The sequence below is a fragment of the Oncorhynchus clarkii genome, chromosome 23 (assembly GCF_045791955.1).
Source record: "Oncorhynchus clarkii lewisi isolate Uvic-CL-2024 chromosome 23, UVic_Ocla_1.0, whole genome shotgun sequence".
In the NCBI taxonomy this organism is placed as follows: Eukaryota; Metazoa; Chordata; class Actinopteri; order Salmoniformes; family Salmonidae; genus Oncorhynchus; species Oncorhynchus clarkii.
This window is the reverse complement of record NC_092169.1, coordinates 22,222,743-22,246,328: the sequence shown is the minus strand read 5'-3', so window position 1 is coordinate 22,246,328 and position 23,586 is coordinate 22,222,743. Positions and strand designations below refer to the sequence as shown.

The window sequence follows — 23,586 nt, the reverse complement described above, 5'->3', positions numbered from 1 at the left end:
AATGTTGAAAACGTCAAGGGGTGTAACAACATTCCTTACTATAGCAAAGTAATAACTTAGAGTGGGCTATTAGACCACCATTTCTCTCTATGGGTATTTAGTGATCTAGATCAAACTTGAGGCAATTCAAATATCATAGATTGTAGTCTCATATCCATTGCAATTTTAAGACAACCAACCATAAGTGTCATAGCATTTAAGAACATAAAATTCAAATAAAAAATGATAATATAGCAAAACAGATTTTCCAAAATATTTATTTTGAAACTGATCTAAACCGAAGGAAAAAAAATCTAAATCAATAAACGACTGCAAGAGGTCATGCAGAATAATTTCACATTATTTACAAAAAGGATAAAAGATTCAAATATCTATCTACTGCACTCTCAGATATTGTGTCTGTCCTACAAAGCCTATTATCTTTAGTACCACACAAGTACTCTCATAAACTCAGCAAAAAAAGAAACATCCACTCACTGTCAACTGCATTTATTTTCAGCAAACTTAACATGTGTAAATATTTGAACATAACGAGATTCAACAACTGAGACATGAACTGAACAAGTTCCACAGACATGTGACTAACAGAAATGGAATAATGTGTCCCTGAACAAAGGGGGGGTTCAAATCAAAGGTAACAGTCAGTATCTGGTGTGGCCACCAGCTGCATTAAATACTGCAGTGCATCTCCTCCTCATGGACTGCACCAGATTTGCCAGTTCTTGCTGTGAAATGTTACCCCACTCTTCCACCAAGGCACCTGCAAGTTCCCGGACATTTCTGGGGAGAATGGCCCTAGCCCTCAACCTCCGGTCCAACAGGACCCAGACGTGCTCAATGGGATTGAGATCCGGGCTCTTCGCTGGCCATGGCAGATCACTGACATTCCGGTCTTGCAGGATATCACCCACTGAACGAGCAGTATAGCTGGTGGCATTGTCATGCTGGAGGGCCATGTCAGGATGAGCCAACAGGATGTCAGGATGAGCCCTCAGTCCAGCCTCTCTCAGCCTATTGTGGACAGTCTGAGCACTGATTGTGCATTCCTGGTGTAACTCGGGCAGTTGTTGTTGCCATCCTGTACCTGTCCCGCAGGTGTGATGTTCGGATGTACCGATCCTGTGCAGGTGTTGTTACACATGGTCTGCCACTGCGAGGACAATCAACTGTCCGTCCTGTCTCCCTGTACCGCTGTCTTAGGCGTCTCACAGTATGGACATTGCAATTTATTGTCCTGACCACATCTGCAGTCCTCATCCCTCCTTGCAGCATGCCTAAGGCAAGTTCACGCAGATGAGCAGGGACCCTGGGCATCTTTCTTGAGGTGTTTTTCAGAGTCAGTAGAAAGGCCTCTTTAGTGTCCTAAGTTTTCATAACTGTGACCTTAATTGCCTACTGTCTATAAGCTGTTAGTGTCTTAATGACCGTTCCACAGGTGCATGTTCATTAATGGTTCATTGAACAAGCATGGGAAACAGTGTTTAAACCCTTTACAATGAAGATCTGTGAAGTTATTTGGATTTTTACAAATCATTTTTGAAAAACGGTCCTGAAAAAGGGACATTTCTTTTTTTGCTGAGTTTATTATAGCTATGAGCAGCCAATAGTCACCAAGTACTTATTTTACAGTAACAAAAACCATGTATACAGTTGGTAGACTATAGGAAATTGCATACATTATTTGTAACCTACAAAGTTGTGATAAAACCCTGGTATTACAAAATACTGCACTTTTGTATTAAACCATTTATAAATAAAAAAACGTGTTAATGCACTTGTAGTCACATTCATGTCATTGGTTGGTAGTGAAACTACTGGAATTTATCAATACAAAAACAGTCATTTATGAGAAAACAACAACTTTGTCCTCGTTGGTAAAACCTGTCTGGTATGTAACTATTTCTAATGGTCAAATAACCTGAAAAAGCATGTCTTGAGGGGTGCTGCTATATTAAGGAGTGAGACCATAGTATTACATATAGAAGAGAATAATAGGATATCAATATATTCTTGAAGGAAGCAGAATTCTACTGGAATAGCCATGTAATAAAACATCAATTATCATCTGCATAGAGTCCATGTTTTGTACAGTAAAATACATGTAGGGCACCATTGCTTTCCTTTTATGTTATGCATTTGAAAAGAGAAATGCTTAGAATAAATGTAAGGGTGTAGGCCTATACGCTTTGGCAGTTATAGAAAAAACGTATTTGGCCTGGTTGGTATAGCAGACCTAGCTCAATAACAATTTGAAATCATTTAAAATACTTCCGCTGTGCTTGATTGAGCTTGTATGTTGCAATAGAACCAACAGAAATTTCCCAGAAGTACAAACCTGGCAATCCAGGCAGGCTAGAGAAAAAGCTCAGAGTATTTGAAAGATTTCTAAAAGTATGTGAACCCAGGCCTGGTATGTAGTACAGTTGAAGTCAGAAGTTTACATACATCTAAGCCAAATACATTTAAACTCAGTTTTTCACAATTCCTGACATTTAATCCAAGTAAAAATTCCCTGTCTTAGGTCATGTAGGATGACCACTTTATTTTAAGAATGTGAAATGTCAGAATAATAGGAGAGAGAATGATTTACTTCAGCTTTTATTTATTTCATCACATTCCCAGTGGGTCAGAAGTTTACATACACTCAATTAGTATTTGGTAGCATTGCCTTTAAATTGTTTAACTTGGGTCAAAAATTTCAGGTAGCCCTCCACAAGCTTTCCACAATAAGTTGGGTGAATTTTGGCCCATTCCTCCTGACAGAGCTGGTGTATCCGAGTCAGGTTTGTAGGCCTCCGTGCTTGCACACGCTTTTCAGTTATGCCCACAAATGTTCTTTAGGTTGAGGTCAGGGCTTTGTGATGGCCACTCCAACACCTTGACTTTGTTGTCCTTAAGCCATAACTTTGGAAGTATGCTTGGGGTCATTGTCCATTTGGAAGACCCATTTGTGACCAAGCTTTAACTTCCTGGAAGACCCATTTGTGACCAAGCTTTAATTTCCTGTAAGACCCATTTGTGACCAAGCTTTAACCCCCGTGCATCATGGTTGGGATGGTGTTCTTCGGCTTGCAAGCCTCCCCCTTTTTCCTCCAAACATAACAATGGTCATTATGGCCAAACAGTTCTATTTTTGTTTCATCAGACCAGGGGACATTTCTCCAAAAAGTACGATCTTTGTCTCCATGTGCAGTTGCAAACCGTAGCCAGGCTTTTTTTATGGCGGTTTTGGAGCAGTGGCTTCTTCCTCGCTGAGCGGAAGTTGATATAGGTGTCATTTTACAGTGGATATAGATACTTTTGTACCGGTTTCCACAGGCATCTTCACAAGGTCCTTTGCTGTTGTTCTGGGATTGATTTGCACTTTTCGACACCAAAGTACATTTATCTCTAGGAGACAGAATGCGTCTCCTTCCTGAGCGGTATGATGGCTGCATGGTCCCATGGTGTTTAAACTTGCGTACTATTGTTTGTACAGATGAGCGTGGTACCTTCGGGCGTTTGGAAATTCCTCCCAAGGATGAACCAGACTTGTGGAGGTCTACAATTATTTTTCTGATTTATTTTGATTTTCCAATGATGTCAAGCAAAGAGGCACTGAGTTTGAAGGTAGGCCTTGAAATACATCCACCGGTTCACCTCCAATTGACTCAAATGATGTCAAGTAGCATATCAGAAGCTTGTAAAGCCATCATTTTCTGGAATTTTCCAAGCTGTTTAAAGGAACAGTACTCTTATTGCATGTAAAATCTTGACCCACTGGAATTGTGATACAGTGAATTATAAGTGAAATAATGTCTGTAAACAATTGTTGGAAAAATTACTTGTGTCATGCACAAAGTAGATGTCCTAACCGACTTGCCAAAACTATAGGTTGTTAACAAGAAATTTGTGGAGTGGTTGAATAACGAGTTTTGATGACTCCAACCTTAAGTGTATGTAAACTTCTGACTTCAAATGTTCGTGGAAGGAGAGAGCAGCAATGTCGAAAAGACACAAACGCGGAACTGTTACACCAATAACCGCTCTGAAATCCGATGCCAGCAACTTAAAAATAAACCATGGTTACGAACTGGTTCAAAGCGATGACATGTCCTACCCTGTAACGTCATCATAAGTGGGAGGAGAAATAATACTGTAATAATAGAACTGTTTGACTGACAGGTATGATGAGGTATGATTAAAAATGCCCACCACCACAGTACTTTCAGAAAGTAACAGATCATTATTGAAAATGACGCAACGTGTAAACTACGCAATATTGGTTTTGAAGTTTGAATTCACTACATAGGGCTCAGACTATAAAAGGGTGTACCAATTATTAATAGATTTTACTATTCTACTATCAAACATTTACTAACCCTACATATTTCAACACTGTTTGAACCCAAAGAAATATGTCCAAAACACAAGACTATAAATACTGTATCAATAAAAATATATTTGTCTTAGAAATATATTTACTTATTGAGGCCACACTTTCTCAAATGTAAAAATTACAATAAATATAACACGCTAGCAGTTAATAGCTTTTCCAGCGGGTAGATTCGTGAGGCATGTCCTCTTGTGTACTTGGCTGACCTGAACTTGTTACACATCCATCATAGTTGCTTGAACCATGCTGGAAATGACCATTTTATTTGAAATAATCATGGTCCACCCAGTAAGTTTTGAGTTGGCTGTATAGTGTGAATCTAGTAAGAGAAATAGTGATGGATCGATCAGTCAATGTACTGTGAGAGCCAACGGAAACCATCTCCGTATCCCTGCCTCTTCAGAACACTACACATGAAGATCTCCATGGGCCTCAGGTTCAGCTCCTTCAGTGACACATTACCCTAAGGAGAGAAACACATAGGCAGAAGAGACAAGTAAAGATTACCCTCCAATCCAACCTTTTCCTTTGCATTGGAGTCAATGTGAGACTACAGAGTTACCATAATAAACTACTACAATGAAGTGGATCCTAACTGTACTCTAAATCAGTCATATGTCATCCACATTTAGTCATTGTCAATACTAGACCCAATTGCCTAGCTCTGTAGTAGTGTTCTCACAATACCAGTATTGCAATACTATGATACCAGATTTACTTGGCAAATAGGAAAATACAAAGCAGACTTAACTCTATGGTCCTTCAAAAACCTATTAAAACAAGTATGGAAAATAATGTCGATTGTGTGCTTTCAAAATAAACCAAATGTGACAACATAATGCTGTTTTTTTCAACATTATGACTGCTTTATGTTTTGTTTCTTTTTCTTCTTTACTTCTTAGTATGATGGTACTGGTACTATCTGATGTCAGTTGCTCTGGAGGCTGCTGCTCTAGAGGGTAAATTATGTTGTGTGCATTCAACAGTAAGCCCCTCTCCTCCTCACCTTTCCGGTAGTGTGTCCAATGAGTCCGAACATCCCTCGGAGTGCGTCTTCACTGATTGCCTCTTGGCGGTCGATCTTATTCCCGAGGATAAGTACAGGCACATTGTAGATGGTCTCATCTGTTAACAGCGCCTGGAGAGGGAGAATGTAGAGGGCCAGTTAAACCTTTAAAAGTCCTACTAAGGTTTCATGTGATATTGTTTAAAGATGGTCATACCATGGATCCTTTAGCTATTTCAGTTGGAATTTTAGGACCACTTTAGGTATAAAAGTAATTATTTAAAAAATATCCTATAAAATATTTACATTTGGCCTTTACTACTATTGCCCTTAGAAACACATTGAATAAGACATGCATAAATGGCAAAAAAAGACAGTCAAAAAATAAATAACAAGGAATAAGCTGTCTGTCCTATATCTAGGAGATATAAGAAAGCTCACAAATATTTGTTGTTTTAGACACATATTTAACCGCTAATTTTTGTTGGCTTAAAACTACCTCCATTAGTTTGTATTGGTTACTTTGAGACTAGTTCTGTGACACCCCTGTGGGGGTCGTGTTCGTGAGAATGTCATCTTTCCATAGAGTGGTCATATTAGTTAGTAGGCCAAACCTTTCAGACGCTACAGACGTTTTCGTGACGAGACCTATTTTCGGGATGTCTCCTGGTATGACAAACAGCTCCGTAATGCTGCCACTTTCCACCGCAGATGCGGAAGGGCGACATAGGCGGATGCAGTGGATTGTGACGCAGCCCATGCAACTGATATCTAGCTTAAAGACGCACAATGCAGAAATCGCACCGATATTTCCTGGTTGCTTAAATAGTAATAGTTAATTAATTAATTAATTAATTAATTTCAGTTTATGTGACAAAACAAACAAGTATAGTGTGGAGAATCATTGTACCATTTAAATGGCTGTGAAATACATTTTCCATAACCAAAAATATAGTATTTTCAGCTGGTGTACAAAACTGAAAGTAAAAGACTCAAAACAAAAACAAAAACTGGAAGCATAGAAATACTTTAAGAATGGTGCCGGAGGGGATGACCAACTGATGACTAACTCCTAACCAACTGTGCTATTTTGTTATTTTTTTCACATTGTTTGTAACTTTGTTTTCTGGACATCAAAACAGCGATTACTCACCTCGAACTGGAAGAATACTTTTTCTTTAACGAGTCTGACGCAAAAGATATCCTGCTTTCTCGGGAACGGGCCCAAATCCCCGTCATTTGCGTGAAGAAAAGACGGAGAAAAAAGGGTCGGAGGTAAGGCTGCCTTAAGAGAATTTGTAGACGAGTGAGTAAACCTCCACTAGCATCTGTTTTATTGGCCAATGTGCAATCATTGGAAAAGAAAATGGATGATATACGATCAAGACTATCCTACCAACGGGATGTTTCACGAGTCGTGGCTGAACAACAACGCGGATAATATAGTGCTGGCGGGATTTTCCATGTATCGGCAGGACAGAGAAGCTACGTCTGGCAAGACGAACGGCGGGGGTGTGTGTCTATTTGTCAACAGCTGGTGCACGATGTCTAATATTAAAGAAGTCTCAAGGTATTGCTCGCCTGAGGTAGAGTACCATATGACAAGCTTTAGACCACACTATATACCAAGAGAGTTCTCATCTATATTATTTTTCGTAGCTGTCTATTTACCACCACTAACCGATGCTGGCACTAAGACAGCACTCAACCAGCTGTACAAGGCCATAAGCAAACAAGAAAATGCTCATCCAAAAGCAGCGCTCCTAGTGGCTGGGGACTTTAATGCAGGCAAACTTAAATCCGTTTTACTAGCATGTCACATGTGCAACCAGAGGAGAAAAAACAAAAACAACTCTAGACCACCTTTACTCCACACACAAAGATGCATACAAAGCTCTCCCTCGCCCTCCATTTGGCAAATATGACCATAATTCTATCCTCCTGATTCCTGCTTACAAGCAAAAACTAAAGCAGGAAGTACCAGTGACTCGCTCAATACGGAAGTGGTCAGATGACGTGGATGTTACGCTACAGGACTGTTTTGCTAGCACAGACTGGAAAATGGGATTTATCCAATGGCATTGAGGTGTATACCACCTCAGTCATCGGCTTCATCAATAAGCGCATCGACAACGACGTAGTCATCCCCACAGTGACCAGACGTACATATCCCAACCAGAATCCATGGATTACAAGCAACATGGGATACATTGGGATACATTGGGATATGTACTAGGTCACTGTGGGGACGACGTCGTCGATGCTCTTATTGATGAGGCCGATGACTGCTAAGCCCTCAGACGAACCATCAAACAAGCAAAGCGTCAATACAGGATTAGGATTGAATCCTATTACACCGGCTCTGACACTCGTCGGATGTGGCATGGCTTGAAAACTACAAAGGGAAACTACAAAGAGTACAAAGGGAAACCCAGCTGCGAGCTGCCAAGTGATGCGAGCCTACCAGACGAGCTAAATGCCTTTTATGCAACACTGAAGCATGCATGAGAGCACCAGCTGTTCCGGACGACTGTGTGATAAGAGCTCTCGGTAGCCGATGTGCGCAAGACCTTTAAACAGGTCAACATTCACAAAGCTGTAAGGCCAGACGGATTACCAGGACGTGTACTCAAAGCCAACTGGCAAGTGTCTTCACTGACATTTTCAACCTCTACATGTTTCACGCATACCACCATAGTCCCTGTGCCCAAGAAAGCAAAGGTAACCTGCCTAAATTATTACCTCCCCGTAGCACTCACATCTGTAGCCATGAAGTGCTTTGAAAATCTGGTCATGACTCACATCAACACCATCATCCCAGATACACTAGACCACATATGTCAGAGTCAAGGCCCGCGGGCCACATCCGGCCCGCAAGAAGGTTTTTTACGGCCCCTGGGATGATCTTGATTTATTATTAGAACCGGCCCGCAGCAAGCCGGCAGCCCGCAGATCTTTTACACGCACCAATACTACATTTCCCACAATGCAAAGGTGACGCACCGAGCAGTAGGCTGCTTCATTTCAATATTTATTGGCACAGCAGTCGTCAGCATCACAGTAAAATTAACTTTCAGATACCCATCAAAAATGGCAAAACGGAAGGTGGATACTGAGAACCGGGGGTTTCAAACAAGGTGGGAGTCGGAGTATATGTTCACGAAGGTAGCTGGAAAACCTGTGTGTCTTCTGTGTGGAGAAAGTGTGGCGGTACTGAAAGAGTATAATCTGAGACGACATTATGAAACGAAACACGCGGACACACACGCGGACGCAACTGTCAAGGCCAGTTTTATTTTGGCAGAAGAGATCGCTAAATCAGCCCGGCCATTTACGGAGGGGGATTTCATCAAAAACTGCATGATTAAAGTTTGTGACGAAGTTTGCCCAGAAAAAAGGCAACTCTTTTTAAATGTGAGTCTGAGCAGAAACACCATTGCCGAGAGAGTAGACCAGTTGTCCATCAATCTAAAAGAGCAGCTTGTGAAAAAGGGAAAAGATTTTATTGCATATTCCTTGGCTGTGGATGAGAGCACCGACATTTCTGACATTGCCCAGTTGTCAATTTTCATCCGCGGAGTGGACTCCAACCTAAGCGTGACAGAGGAGTTTTTGGCTTTACGTCCTATGCATGGCACAACTACGGGGCATGATTTGTATGAAGAGGTGTCAAGATGTGTAAATGAGATGGAGCTGCCTTGGGAAAAACTCGTGGGTTTGACAACCGACGGAGCACCTGCGATGTGTGGACACAGGAGCGGACTGGTGGCGAAGATACGGGAAAAGATGCAAGAGGAAAACGCGACAGGTGAGCTGACAGCTTATCATTGTATCATACACCAGGAAGCGTTGTGCGGTAAAGCCTTGAAAATGGAGCATGTAATGAGCATCATCACGCGCACAGTTAACTTTATCAGAGCCAAAGGTTTGAATCACCGCCAGTTCAAGGCATTTCTGACGGAGTTAGAAACGGAGCATGGTGATTTGCCTTATCACACAGAGGTGCGATGGCTAAGCCAGGGAAAGGTGCTTCAAAGATGTTTCGAGCTTCGTGAGGAGATTTGTCTGTTCTTGGACAGCAAAGGGAAAGACACAACACAACTCCGAGACGAAATGTTTCTGTGTGAAATGGCTTTTCTGTGTGACATTACGAGTCATCTGAATGCAATAAACTTGCAGCTGCAGGGTCGGGATCGTGTCATCTCTGATATGTACAGTACAGTGAAGGCATTTAAAACCAAACTGACTCTGTGGGAGACGCAGATGCGGAAAGAAAATTTGAGCCACTTTCCCAGCTGCCAGACCATGAAAGAGAAGCTCTCTACCAGTGCGTTCCCGAGCACACAGTTGGCTGATAAAATAGGTATGCTTGCCGCTGACTTTCGACGCCGATTTGCTGACTTTGAAGCACAAAAAAGCAGGTTGGAACTGCTCGGTAACCCATTTGCTGTTGACGTGGAAAGCTCACCACCAAACCTCCAAATGGAGTTGATTGACCTCCAATGCAATGATGCACTGAGGGCAAAATATGCGGCAGTGGGTGCTGCGGAGTTCGCCCGTTTCCTCCCCGGCACAATGCCCCAGCTGCGCATCCAGGCTGCTCAAACGTTGTCTATGTTTGGCAGCACATACCTGTGTGAACAACTGTTTTCTTTGATGAACCTGAACAAAACATCACACAGAAGTCGACTTACTGCTGAACACCTCCACTCAATTCTGAGGATTTCTTCAGCTCAGAGCCTTACCCCGAACATTGATGAACTTGTGGAAAAGATGGGACACCACCAAGTATCACCCTCAACCTCAAACAAGTGAACATTACTGTGCAATCACATATTTAGAGTTTTTACTCAGTTCAAGTTTAAAAGTTAAAATTTAATATTTGTTTTCACTGCATGTTACTTCTCCTTAAACAAAGTGTTGTTTTTGATTAATAGATTTTTGCACTTTATTTTTTTGTATTTCAATCCAATTATATTTTAAAAATATTTCAGTTGAGTGGATGATAGAAAATTGCTATTATTGTTTTTTCTTTGAAGTAAATTTAGCCAACTTTTGCTAAAAAAGAAAATATAGTCTACTGATGGTGCCTTGAATACCGGTTTCTTTCATTTAATGTTCATGTTATGGGGATATTTATATAAAGGAAATTTGTCTTTTGTGTCTGTTGAAAATTAAAGATTACTGACAGAGCCATAAGAAAATATTGCTTTATTTATCTGATCATATTGTAATATATTTGTTAGGTTTTCAGTAGGTTCAATTAGGTTCACTAGACTATATGCGTCATTTAAAAATTTTTCAATGAACATTCGAACAGTCCGGCCCTCGTCTTGTAGCTGATTTTTTTATTTGGCCCTCCGTCCATTTGACTTTGACACCCCTGCACTAGACCCACTCCAATTTGCATACCGCCCCAACATATCCACAGATGATGCAATCTCTATTGCCCTCCACACTGCCCTTTCCCACCTGGACAAAAGGAACACCTATGTGGGAATGCTGTTCAAGGACTACAGCTCAGCGTTCAACACCATTGAGCCCACTAAGCTAAGGACCCTGGGACTAAACACCTCCCTCTGCAACTGGATCCTGGACTTTCTGACGGGCCGCCCGCAGGTGGTAAGGGTAGGCAACAACACGTCTGCCACGCTGATCCTCAACACAGGAGCCCCTCAGGGGTGAATGCTTAGTCCCCTCCTGTACTACCTGTTCACCCATGACTGAGTGGCCAAACGCGACTCCAACACCATCATTACGTTTGCTGACGACAACAGTGGTAGGCCTGATTAGCGACAATGATGAGACAGCCTATAGGGAGGAGGTCAGAGACCTGGCAGTGTGGTGCCAGGACAACAACCTCTCCCTCAATTTGAGCAAGACAAAGGAGTGATCGTGGACTACAGGAAAAGGCGGGCAGAACAGGCCCCCATTAACATAGACGGGGCTTTAGTGGACCGGGTCGAGAGTTTCAAGTTCCTTGGTGTCTACATCACCAACAAACTATCATGGTCCAAACACACCAAGACAGTCGAAGAGGGCACTATACCTTTTCCACCTCAGGAGACTGAAAATATTTGGCATGGGTCCCCAGATCCTCAAAGTTTTGCATCTGCACCATCGAGAGCATCCTGACAGGTTGCATCACCGTCTGGTATGGCAACTGCTCAGCATCTGACCGTAAGGCAGTGGTAGTGGCTTCCTGCCATCCAGGACCTATATACTAGGCGGTGTCAGAGGAAAGGCCAAAAATTGTCAAAGACTCTAATCACCCAAGTCATAGACTGTTCTCTCTGATACCGCACAGCAAGGGGTACCGGAGTGCCAAGTCTAGGACCAAATGGCTCTTTAACAGCTTCTTGCCACCAAGCCATAAGACTGCTGAACAATTAATCAAATGGCCACCCGGACTATTGACATTGACACACCCCCCATTTGCGGCTACTCGCTGTTTATTATCTATGCATAGTCACTTTACCTTTACCTACATGTACAAATTACCTCGACTAACCTGTACCTCCTGTATATAGTCTTGTTATTTAAATTGTGTAACTGTTTTTCATTTAAAAAAACAACAACTTTCGTTTATTTGGTAAATATTTTCTTAACTCTTCCTTTAACTGCATTGTTGGTCAAGGGCTTGTAAGTAAGCATTTCACGGTAATGCTTGTAGTTGTTGTAGTCAGCGCATGTGACAAATAAAGTTTGATTTGAAATAGCGCACATAGAACAGATCTACCGTTTCTTAGACTTGTTTTCAACGAGTGACAGATCTACCACTCAAATTTCTATGTAACTTTTTCGGGGGTCGCCCAAAAAGTTACATATTGTAGCTTTTAAACTGATGGATTTCGATCAGGATTGTTGTATTATGTTCATGAAGTTGATGCACGGGTGCGTCAATAGACTTAAGGATTAATGCCCTGCTCATCAGTGAAAAGCAATGGTGTATTGATTAGCATTTAGCCATACAATAACTACTGGGTGTAAGATACTGTATACTGCTTTACTACTACCATCTATTTTCTTTGTAGAATTGTGTTGGGGGTTGCTTACATCCAGTTCAATTTTGGCTTCTTGTAGTCTCTCATGGTCTGCACAATCCACCAGGTAGACTATACCATTTATAGCTGGGAGGTAGTTCTTCCAGATTCTTCTGGCTGTGAGTGAAAATCAAAGCAGTTTCATTGATCGCAAGTGACTTGTCACTGCCACTTAAGCCTTAGTATCACCTGAAGATTTCAAGACTTAACCATAAGTTAACCAAGTTTGAGTTCTAATGTGTACCTTGTGTGTGACCACCAAGATCAAATGTTGTGAATGTCATCCCAGCAATGGTTAACTCTTCTGATGCTATGGGACAGAGGCAGACAAATAGACTACTTTAGGAACACCAGACAAAGGTCATTCAATAAGAGCACTTAAAAGAGAACGATGGACAGCCATAGGTAAGTAAGCAAAAGGTGTCTGAACCTCCTTTGCCTTACTGGGATGTAGGGTTGGCACATGCTGTCCTAGTCGGTCATCTCTGAGCATGTGCAGTAGTGTTGTTTTCCCAGCATTGTCCAAACCAAGGAACACCAGCTTCCCAGACTTCTTATACAAACCTGGAGGGAGATACAAGCGAAGAGACAGTCTATTTACCATCACATTTAATGTAGGAAAATATGATGCTGACAATACGACATGGGATTGAATAGCTGATTTGACCATAATATGATTAGGTTAGGAATGTGCTTGAGAAAGAAAACACAGTGTTTGGTACAGCATGAGTCAAACGCTACAGATACACTCAGAAATAAAGTTGATCACTCTTCAGTATGTAATTCATCTTTCTTCAGTAGTTAGTTTGAATGATTGAATGGTTTAAATTGTATTATAAACTGGGTGGTTCGAGCCCTGAATGCTGATTGGCTTCCTCTAGGCTGATAGCTTAAATGCACTGTACCTAGTAACTGCAGCACACCACTGAGGCCTCTGTAGATCCAGTTAAATATAAACGACATGTCTGTTATCTTCACCTGAAACAGAAAGGTTAAATAACAAACAGTCACTTATAGTGTTAATGAAAATCCTGACGGTACTTAACTCTTAACTATACTCAGCTTCATTCATTAGAGGACAGACAAGGGCCAACTACAACTCTGCCACGCAAGAGAAAGTTAGACATATTGCCCCTACACATTGCTTCTGGCTCTACCCATTTCTATACCCGTATACTACACATTTTATTTGTGAAAGAACAAGTAAAGTGCCAAATTTCCCAGACATTTTCCATATGCACCGAATTTCTCTCAAATTTTGTGCACAAATTTGTTTACATCCCTGTTAGTGAACATTTCTCCTTTGCCAAGATAATCCAGCCACCTGACAGGTGTGGTATATCAAGAAGCTGATTAAACAGCATGATCATTACACAGGTGAACCTAGTGCTGGGGCCACTAAAATGAGCAGTTGTCACACAACACAATGCCACAAATGTCTCAAGTTGAGGGGCCGTGCAATTAGCATGCTGACTGTAGGAATGTCCACCAGAACTGTTGCCAGATATAGAAATGAACATTGAATTATCATAAGCCGCCTCCAACATCGTTTTAGAGAATTTGGCAGTACCTCCAACTGGCCTTATAACCGCAGACCACATGTAACCATGCCAGCCCAACACAATTGGCCATTTGAATGCACAGAGATACTGTGACGAGATCCTAGGAGGCCCATTGTCATGCCGTTCAGCCGCTGACATCACCTCATGTTTCAGCATGATAATGCACGGCCCCATGTCGCAAGGATCTGTACACAATTTCTGGAAACTTTAAAATGTCCCAGTTCTTCCATGGCCTGCGTACTCACCAGACATGTCAACCATTGAGCATGTTTGGGATGCTCTGGATCGCTGTGTACAACAGCGTGTTCCAGTTCCCGCCAATATTCAGCAACTTTGAACAGCCATTGAAAAGTACTGGGACAACATTCCACAGAACACAATCAATAGCCTGATCAACTCTACGTGAAGGAGATGTGTCGCGCTGCATGAGGCAAATGGTGGTCACACCAGATACTGGTTTAATGATCCATGCCCACATTTTTATTTTAATCAACAGATGCATATCTGCATTCCCAGTCATGTGAAATCCATAGATTAGGGCCTAATGAATGTATTTCAATTGACTGATTTCCAGAACTGTAACTGTAAAATATTTGAAATTGTTGCATGTTGCATTTATATTTTCGTTCAGTGAAATAACAAAATCTCTAACAAACTGTTAGAGGTGATACAATTTGTTTATCAATGAAACATGATGAAATAAAAAATACAGAAATAGTCTATTGAAATAATATAACAGCTAAATCACAAATCACACAGCGCAATAGACTTAGTCACACCTACAGTGGGACAAAAAAGTATTAAGTCAGCCACCAATTGTGCAAGTTCTCCCACTTACAAAGATGAGAGAGGCCTGTAATTTTCATCTTAGGTACACTTCAACTATGACAGACAAAATGAGAAAAAAAATCCAGAAAATCACATTGTAGGATTTTTAATGAATTTATTTGCTAATTATGCAAAAACACAGTGTTGGAGAAGAAAGTAAAAGTGCAATATGTGCCATGTAAGAAAGCTAACATTTAAGTTCCTTGCTCAGAACATGAGAACATATGAAAGCTGGTGGTTCCTTTTAACATGAGTCTTCAATATTCCCAGTTAAGTTTTAGGTTGTAGTTATTATAGGAATTATAGGACTATTTCTCTCTCAACCAATTGTATTTAATATACATTTGACTATTGGATGTTCTTATAGGCACTATAGTATTGCCAACCTAATCTCGGGAGTTAATAGGCTTGAAGTCATAAACAGCGCTGTGCTTCAAGCATTGCGAAGAGCTGCTGGCAAACACAGGAAAGTGCTGTTTGAATGAATGCTTACGAGCCTGATGCTGCCTACCACCACTCAGTCAGACTGCTCTATCAAATATCAAATCATAGACTTAATTATAATATAAATTAACAAACAGAAATACGAGCCTTTGGTCATTAATATGGTCAAATCCAGAAACTATCATTTCGAAAACAAAAGGTTTATTCTTTCAGTGAAATATGGAACCGTTTCAGATTTTTTTTAAACGGGTGGCAACCCTAAGTCTAAATATTGCTGTTACATTGCACAACCTTCAATGTTATGTCATAATTATGTAAAATTCTGGCAAATGAATTACGGTCTTTGTTAGGAATAAATGGTCTTCACACAGTTCGCAACGAGCCTGGCAGCCCAAACTGCTGCATATACCCTGACTCTGCTTGCACTGAACGCAAGAGAAGTGACACAATTTCCCTAGTTAATATCATCTGCTAACATGGATTTATTTTAACTAAATATGCAGGTTTAAAAAAATATACTTGTGTATTGATTTTAAGAAAAACATTGATGTTTATGGTTAGGTACATTGGTGCAACGATTGTGCTTTTTCGCAAATGCGCTTTTGTTAAATCATCACCCGTTTAGCGGAGTAGGCTGTGATTCGATGATAAATTAACAGGCACCGCATTGATTATATGCAATGCAGGACAAGCTAGTTAAACTAGTAATATCATCAACCATGTGTAGTTAACTAGTGATTATGTTAAGATTGATTGCTTTTTATAAGATAAGTTTAATGCTAGCTAGCACATTACCTTGGCTCCTTGTTGCACTCGTGTAACAGGTGGTCAGCCTGCCACACAGTCTCCTCGTGGATTGCAATGTAATCGGCCATAATCGGTGTCCAAAAATGTCGATTACCAATTGTTATGAAAACTTGAAATCGGCCCTAATTAATCGGCCATGACCTCTAATCAATATATTCAGCTATTTACTCAGATTCTAAAATGCTAATTAGCATCAAAGTAGACATCATGCAAGACTACAAATCTGCAGCTCCTGCACTTCATCTCTAGCTGACACCTTTGCTAGCAGGTAGTGTCAATTTAAAACTTGCACAAGACAGCTCACAGAATTGTCAATTTAAAGAAATGTAGCCAATTTATTAATTGCTAAATGTAGCTAACATTAGATAGTTAATCCAGAGATTCTTACATTTGCCTCGATTTGGTTTGCTTCCCAGATCATCATGGCATTTGTAGTTCTTTATGATAGCCACATTAGCATTTCATTTTTGGGGTGGCAAATACAGGTGAAGATATTGTTAAGTCACCTTGTCCTAGAGAGATTTGCACGTATATCAAAACGTCATGCCAGGGTAAGCCTACACAAAACACAGACCTTATTTTATGGTGGAAAAAACAATTGAAATCATTTCTCCGTTTGACCGCTAGGTTTCATGGGTATTACAACCAATGTTCCCACTAATTGTTTGGGCACTGAGCAGATTTCAGGTCTGATGAGAGCAAATTTCAATGACTTGTGCGTGCGTTTACTGTGACCACTGAGGCTGTAACCACTTTAAGTTAGTTTTAAGTGGCCACTGTGGCTATTTGATCATAATGTACGCCTACCATCAAAAACAATGGAGAAAATGCATCCCATTACATTTTAACATGGAAATAGCTGTTCTATCATTCAGCCTACAGTAGCAGCCAATGTGTGGTACCAGTTCAATGTAGGCCTATATACCATGAGACTTTTGAAGAAAAAAAACAACACTTTACAAAATAAAATGAATTATTATTCCCATACTATTATTACAGAGAATCAGACTAATTATATTGGCAAATTTTATTTGACTCGCTTTTCAAAGAGGTCTAGAAATGTATACGTTTTGTGCTCTTGTAGGAAGCAATCACAGCCCTATTGCTGACTACAAATTATCTTTCACTGGGCTAATAACTCACTAACTAGCAAAGGATATGAACAAAATGTGCACACGTGGCTACGTGGCTACATACATCACTTTGATCTCAAATCAAGCTAATTTACTCACGACCGCTCATTCTGTAAACACAGTCTGTGTAGAGTAAGAGCTGAGTAGTGCATGTCAACTCAATAGAATCCTACTCCGATGCATTCTGCCAATAACAAAATCTCTTGTATAGTTCATTTTGTATCGGTATGTTGCATTGAAAGTGGCTAATATTGCATTGATTCGATCACAATTGCCACAGTAAAGGGAAACATTGATAGTGTTTACAGGGAAAACTCTAGAACAGAGGACACCAACCTTTTCTGAGTCAAGATAACTTTGAGTCAAAATGCAAGCCTCGATCTACCATTAAGATTTTTTTTAACATGACTTTAAAAAAAAAGCCTATGCAACACTAACCAATTTAAAACAGTACTGTAACAATGAAGTTTGTGCTGTAAGCTATAGGCCCAATATATTATCACCGCATATTGGCTTTGCTTGAATTTCCCTGCCAATGCATTGTTGTTCTTGACCAATCTTTTTAAATTATATTTCAACATTTGAGGTAGGCTATATGATTAACAGATCTGTTGATGTATTACTTGTGAAGCACAGCTGAGTGAGTGTAACAGATACAAAAACGTGTATTTCCTAGGGTTTTCCTCAGATCAGCCTTGGGAGGTTGAGCAACAAACTGACTTGTGTCTCTGTTGCCGAACACATTTAACTTCACCACAGTATTTAGTAGTAATGACTATGGTTAAAAATAATCGGAAACCTTCCGGTAAATTTCAGGAACAGTGAACCTTTTTTGTGGGATACACATAAGAAAATTCTAGGTCTTGTGGCATATTTTGGTTAAACTATCCCCAATTCAATGGAATTGCAACCCTCTGCATGCACAGTGCATTCTTCCATCACATGTACAGCTGATTCTCAAGGTCTTGCACACGAATGAGATGATTTGAGCCCACACTACTACACTGTCTGAGCTAAGGACTACATGCTTTCTGGTAAGTTTTGATAACAATACTGTGTGGGGTGAATATACAGTATTTTATATGACATACATAATTTTTTATTAACTAGTACATAGTAGCCTACAGCAAAGTGTGTTTAAATAATTTCTAAATTGTTAACAATTTCTGCTAGTTAGTTTTTGCTACTATGTGGGTTTAGCTTGTTTGAGCCTGCTAACTGAGTGTTAATTCACCTGTTTCCATACATGTTTCATTTTAAAATATGTATCTTACAAAGGAGTTGTTTAATCTAACTACTTAAGTATTTATCTGTACATGGAATTGTATTTGTTTTTTTAAAACAATTTTTACATGAAAATGCCACAGGCACTATCTGATGTGGGAGACATTTCACTGCACCTAATGTAGAAGGAAAAGCTGTGTACATTTGCAAATATTGTGCCAAATCCCTCTATTCGAGGTGAAAATGATGAATCAGACACCTTATCGATAGCAACAGCTCATGGTCCTCCTGGAATCAGAATTTCTTTTGACACAATGGAGGAACGTAGTCAGAGAAATTCTGATGAATGTCTTGCTCGAGCTGTGTATGCAACTGGTTCACCTCTGATGCTCACAGGCTATGTGTATTGGAAGAGATTTCTGAATGTTCTTTGCCCAGCATACACCCCTCCAACCAGACATGCTTTATCTACTCATTTGCTGGATGCAGAGTTCAACAGTGTTCAAGTGAAGGTCAAGCAAATCATAGAGAAAGCAGACTGTATTGCAATCATCTCTGATGGGTGGTTGAATGTTCGTGGGCAAGGAATAATTAACTACATCATCTCCACCCCTCAACCAGTATTCTACAAGAGCACAGACACAAGGGACAACAGACACACAGGTCTCTACATTGCAGATGAGCTGAAGGCAGCCATCAATGACCTTGGACCACAGAAGGTATTTGCACTGGTGACAGACAATGCTGCAAACATGAAGGCTGCTTGGTCTAAAGTGGAGGAGTCCTACCCTCACATCACACCCATTGGCTGTGCTGCTCATGCATTGAATCTGCTCCTCAAGGACATCATGGCACTGTAAACAGTGGATACACTCTACAAGAGAGCCAAGAAAATCGTTAGGTATGTGAAGGGTCGTCAAGTTATTGCTGCAATCTACCTCACCAAGCAAAGTGAGAAAAATAAGAGCACCACATTGAAGCTGCCCAGCAACACCTGTTGGGTGGAGTTGTCATCATGTTTGACAGTCTCCTGGAGGGGAAGGAGTGTCTCCAAGAAATGGCCATATCACAGTCTGCCGATATGGACAGCCCCATCAAGAGGATCCTCCTGGGTTATTTATTTTGGGAGAGTGGTAAGCAGCCTGAAACTCCTGAACCCTATAGCAGTAGCCATTGCACGAATTGAGGGAGACAACGCCATCCTTTTGGATGTTGGAGGTTGGAAAGTGACAGTGAAGATGAGGCCTCAGAGTCTGATGCTCAAGAGGTGGACAGAGAAGACATGGAAGCCTGAGAGGAAGACAACCAAAGCTTTAGTTTCTAGACTATAATTTTACAGATGTATGTTGAAAACATTTTTGGGAGATGCGATGGATCATTGGGGATCATTCAATATTCCCGATCTTTTGTTGTTCAGTGAAATCCTCCCATGTGAAGAGTCAACTCATTTAATTAAAGTTCAATTTGTAACTAATAGTTGTTGCTGTTTTTTTTCTATTGGAAGGATTTAATAATTTGCAATTATGTCTACTTATGATAAGGTAAAAGGTTTATGTTTCTGTCTCCATATGATATGGTAAATATATCCTATGCAAAACAACATCTACATTTAAATGGTATTAATATTAATTCGCATATTCCCACGTAAAGTTTCCACCTCTGAATATTCCCCAAAATGTGCAACCTTAGTAGTGGCACTTTTCCTAATAGTATAGGGTGAAAAAAATACAAATAACTCACTGTATGCAGCCGCTCAGATTACATGGTTAATAGCATGGAGCATCCACCGGCAATACATCCCAATACCTATGACAGGTTAGGCCCCTTACCCCAAGGCAGTAGTAATATAAAGATAGTTCTGCTTTAAAATAATGAGACTATATTGCCAGTTTTAAGGAAACACAACTGGCTTTTGCTAGCACAGAATAACCTACGGTAACCTACCTCACGTGCAAGGTTAGCCTAGCTTGAAGACACTATATCAGATATCCCAATAACAAACTAAAATAACGAATGACACCCGTTACTGTGTTCATGGGGTCTGTATGAGGTCTAATAGAAGTAACGTAAACTCACCCCATTCCTTACAAATGTGCCCAACTGCAACATTCAAACGAGTCTACAAAGAAAACTAATGGGACTGTAGCGACTGTGTTTACTTCAAAATCGGGGGTGTGAACTATGGTTCTATTCAAGCGTTGATCGACATGGTAATGGCTCTATAGTATTGGAGAAAAGTTTAAAAAACGGGCCCTCCTTTACATCGTGGCGTGTCATGTCGTAACGTACAGCATGCATAAAGCAACTATTTCTGTCTTACAATCTCTCTCCACCAGGTGTAGCACTTCTCTCATCCTTTAGAAACAAGAAATGGACAGTAACGAGGTAAGGGTGGGATACCTTGTCATTTTTTGCGTCATCATTCTTAAAGCCGCTGTTTACTTCTAAGATCACTTTAGCACCGCCCTAAAAACCTGATTCGAATTCGATACAAACCTTCAAATAGGTATGTAATGGCACATATAAACTCTTTAGTGTTTTATTTACATTTTAGAGGCGATAAGGTGATAAGTTGGACAGATCGAGTGAAAAAAAGCAATTTTCCCACACGACATCTCCTTCTCACCATCACGCATTAGTTTCGCTTCCCCACCCGCCATTTTCAATTTGCCTGCTTGAATTATGCAGAAACGGGCAGCGTTTAGGTCATGTAATTTATTTTGTTGGAAAGGGGAGAAATTGTGCTTTACAATGGTATTGACATTGCAGTTGATCTGGAAGTGTTACGTTTTTGGGGCGCTAAAATAAGGGCAATTGTACCGACCAAGGCGATGTACGAGTATACGTGAGTTTACGTTAGTCTGCAACGTTGTCACGGTAATATTATTCTCCTTTGAATGGCTAATTAGGCCTAAATGTTCAGTATTAGGTGTCCCTTCTTATCCTTGCACTAACGTTACTATGTAATGTCAAACAACTGAAAAGTCCCCAACTTTAGATTTCCTCTTCTTTCAGGTCATAAACAGAAAGTTCAATTACTTCCAGGGAATATTTTAGAACTAACGTTAAATCACTTCAACTCACGGTAACAATTATTTGATGTCCATCACTCCGGTGGGTAACGTTAGACAGCTAGCATCACTCTGGCGAAAAAGACAGTCACTCGGTGGTATGGAACAATCCTCTTCCAGAACTAGCACGTCCTCTTTCTCCAACGATACTCAGACGTAAGTTACTTTCTGAATTCGGCTCCTCTCTCTCTACTCGTTATCTCTCTCCTCCTTTTACAACACACTTGCCTGCGCACTCCCTCGCGCCATCTCTCCCGGGGACCTTTTTAGAACAGGTGTTGTGCCGAAAATGACCCCCTGTCAGAATTCTCCCCCCTTCGCGATCTTCATTGCTTCTACTTGCTTGCGAGTTGAGACTTCTGCTCTCCACTCCGTTGTAAATTTAGCCTACATTTCACTGATCTTAATAGCAGAACGCATTTTTGTCTGCAGTTTTCGGTTTGGCTATTTGTTTCAAGTGTATGTGGCGGTTCTAGCTTGTATGGCGCCCTGGGCGACCCCCCCCCCCCCCTTCAGCGCCCGCCCGCCCGCCCGCCCGCCCGAACCCCCCTTTCCGCGCCCGCCCGACCACCCCCCCCCCCTTCAGCGCCCGCCCGCCAGCCTGAACCCCCCCTTCAGCGCCCGCCCGAACCCCCCCCCCCCCTTCAGCGCCCGCCTAGACTCCACCACATGAGCATACATTTAAATAATTGTATTTTTCTGGGATGATGGTGCCTACATATCTGAAGGTCAGTCTGCCTCTCAACATCCCTCCACTCTCCCTTTCCTCCACTGACCAAAAAGGGCCACCATCTTCCAGCTGATGGTGAAACTCGAGTCACATGGCATTATTTCTGCCACATGCACAAATTCATGTTACTCCTATGAAAGAGAGAAAATGAAATATTTCTTGACATAAACTCCCCAAGCCACTAATAACACAAGCCACTTTCCTACACACTCATTGCTGCTGCAGTGCAACGCTGAGTAGAAATAGGAAGAACACACATTTTATGGCTTATAAAAGTGTTGACAGTGCTGAGTAAGAACTTAAACATGAACTCGCTAATAAAAACAGCATCTCTTTGCTGTATTTGTTGACAGTCTCTGCATTGTGCATGGTGATCTTAAGCTTGTGTGCAGCTTCTCAGCCATGGAAACTCATTTCATGAAGCTCCTGAGGAACAGTTTGTGTCCAGAGGCAGTTTGGAACTCTGTAGTGAGTGTTGCAACCAAGGACTGACAATTGTTACATGCTTCAGCACTCAGTGGTCCCATTCTGTGAGTTTTTTGGCTGTGTTTGTCTATGGAGATTGTATGTGCTCAATTTTATACACCTGTCAGCAACAAATGTGGCTGAAATAGCCTAATCCACTAATTTGATGGGATGTCCACATACATTTGTATATATAGTGCAGGTGGCTTACTGATCATAGCAGTCAGACTGTCTATAAAAATAGTCCAGCAAGAACAAATTGTGGCTACAGATGACATTTGATACCTCTGGGGCAGCCATGACTGACTGATACACAAGTCACATTCTTGATAGTGTCTACTAACTTGCTGTGTGAATATCATGACAGTGAACTTAAGGAATGCAACAACTAATTCTAGAGTTTACCTATATCTGCCCGGCTATGATAAAACGCAAGGTTGTTGGAGTAAGATTTGTTATTGACTACAGATATACAATGGACAATATAATATAGCTATAGGCCTACTGTTGTTGACACCATATAGTAATCCAGTCTGGAAGCAGGTGACTGTAAACTTGCAACATCAGCGTTGCTAGAATATACATCAGTGTAAACAAGAAACAAGCCGAGGCAGAAAAGGTCGCAAAACAACCCACTCCAATTGATCAAACTCAAAACATACTGGCCTGATTGTCTGATAAACAAGTGTGTAACGTTGATTTTCATGGAACTTATGGCAAAAATGTGATCATTTACCTTGTGTCCGTGGCTCTAACACGTCCCGTTACTTTTGGTCAAGGCTTTTTTTCCGTGAATGACAGGTCCAAAAATAATTTGAGTTTACCGGAACTGCGTAACAACTGCTATTGGGACAGGCGTCACGTAAAATTACGATCCCATACCTTTATAATTTGATTT

At 40.9% G+C, this 23,586-nt stretch overlaps 1 protein-coding gene across 2 annotated transcripts; it reads right to left on the bottom strand.

The window, feature by feature from the left end:
* Positions 1–1,563: 1,563 nt before the first annotated feature.
* LOC139381591 (small COPII coat GTPase SAR1A-like) lies at positions 1,564–23,507 on the bottom strand. Of its 2 annotated transcripts, none has more exons than XM_071125241.1 (7): positions 23,425–23,507; positions 13,330–13,402; positions 12,869–12,988; positions 12,669–12,734; positions 12,438–12,541; positions 5,382–5,513; positions 1,564–4,838 (listed from the first exon to the last, which is right to left on the bottom strand). In XM_071125241.1, the coding sequence occupies exons 2-7, from the start codon at positions 13,385–13,387 to the stop codon at positions 4,722–4,724; spliced, it is 597 nt and encodes a 198-aa protein (XP_070981342.1). In that variant the 5' UTR covers positions 13,388–13,402; positions 23,425–23,507; the 3' UTR covers positions 1,564–4,721. The 2 variants fall into 2 exon arrangements, with proteins under 2 accessions (XP_070981342.1, XP_070981343.1); XM_071125242.1 differs by lacking the exon at positions 23,425–23,507 and adding an exon at positions 21,507–22,062.
* Positions 23,508–23,586: the final 79 nt, after the last annotated feature.

Bases quoted from the DNA above. Each gene is read 5' to 3' on its own strand.
- LOC139381591 (XM_071125241.1), bottom strand. From the start codon at position 13,387: ATGTCGTTTATATTTAACTGGATCTACAGAGGCCTCAGTGGTGTGCTG. The intron at 12,735-12,868 runs GTAAGGCAAAGG...TCTGTCCCATAG, and splicing joins TGTGCCAACCCTACATCCCA to CATCAGAAGAGTTAACCATT. The intron at 5,514-12,437 runs GTAAGCAACCCC...CTCCCTCTCCAG, and splicing joins AAGCCAAAATTGAACTGGAT to GCGCTGTTAACAGATGAGAC.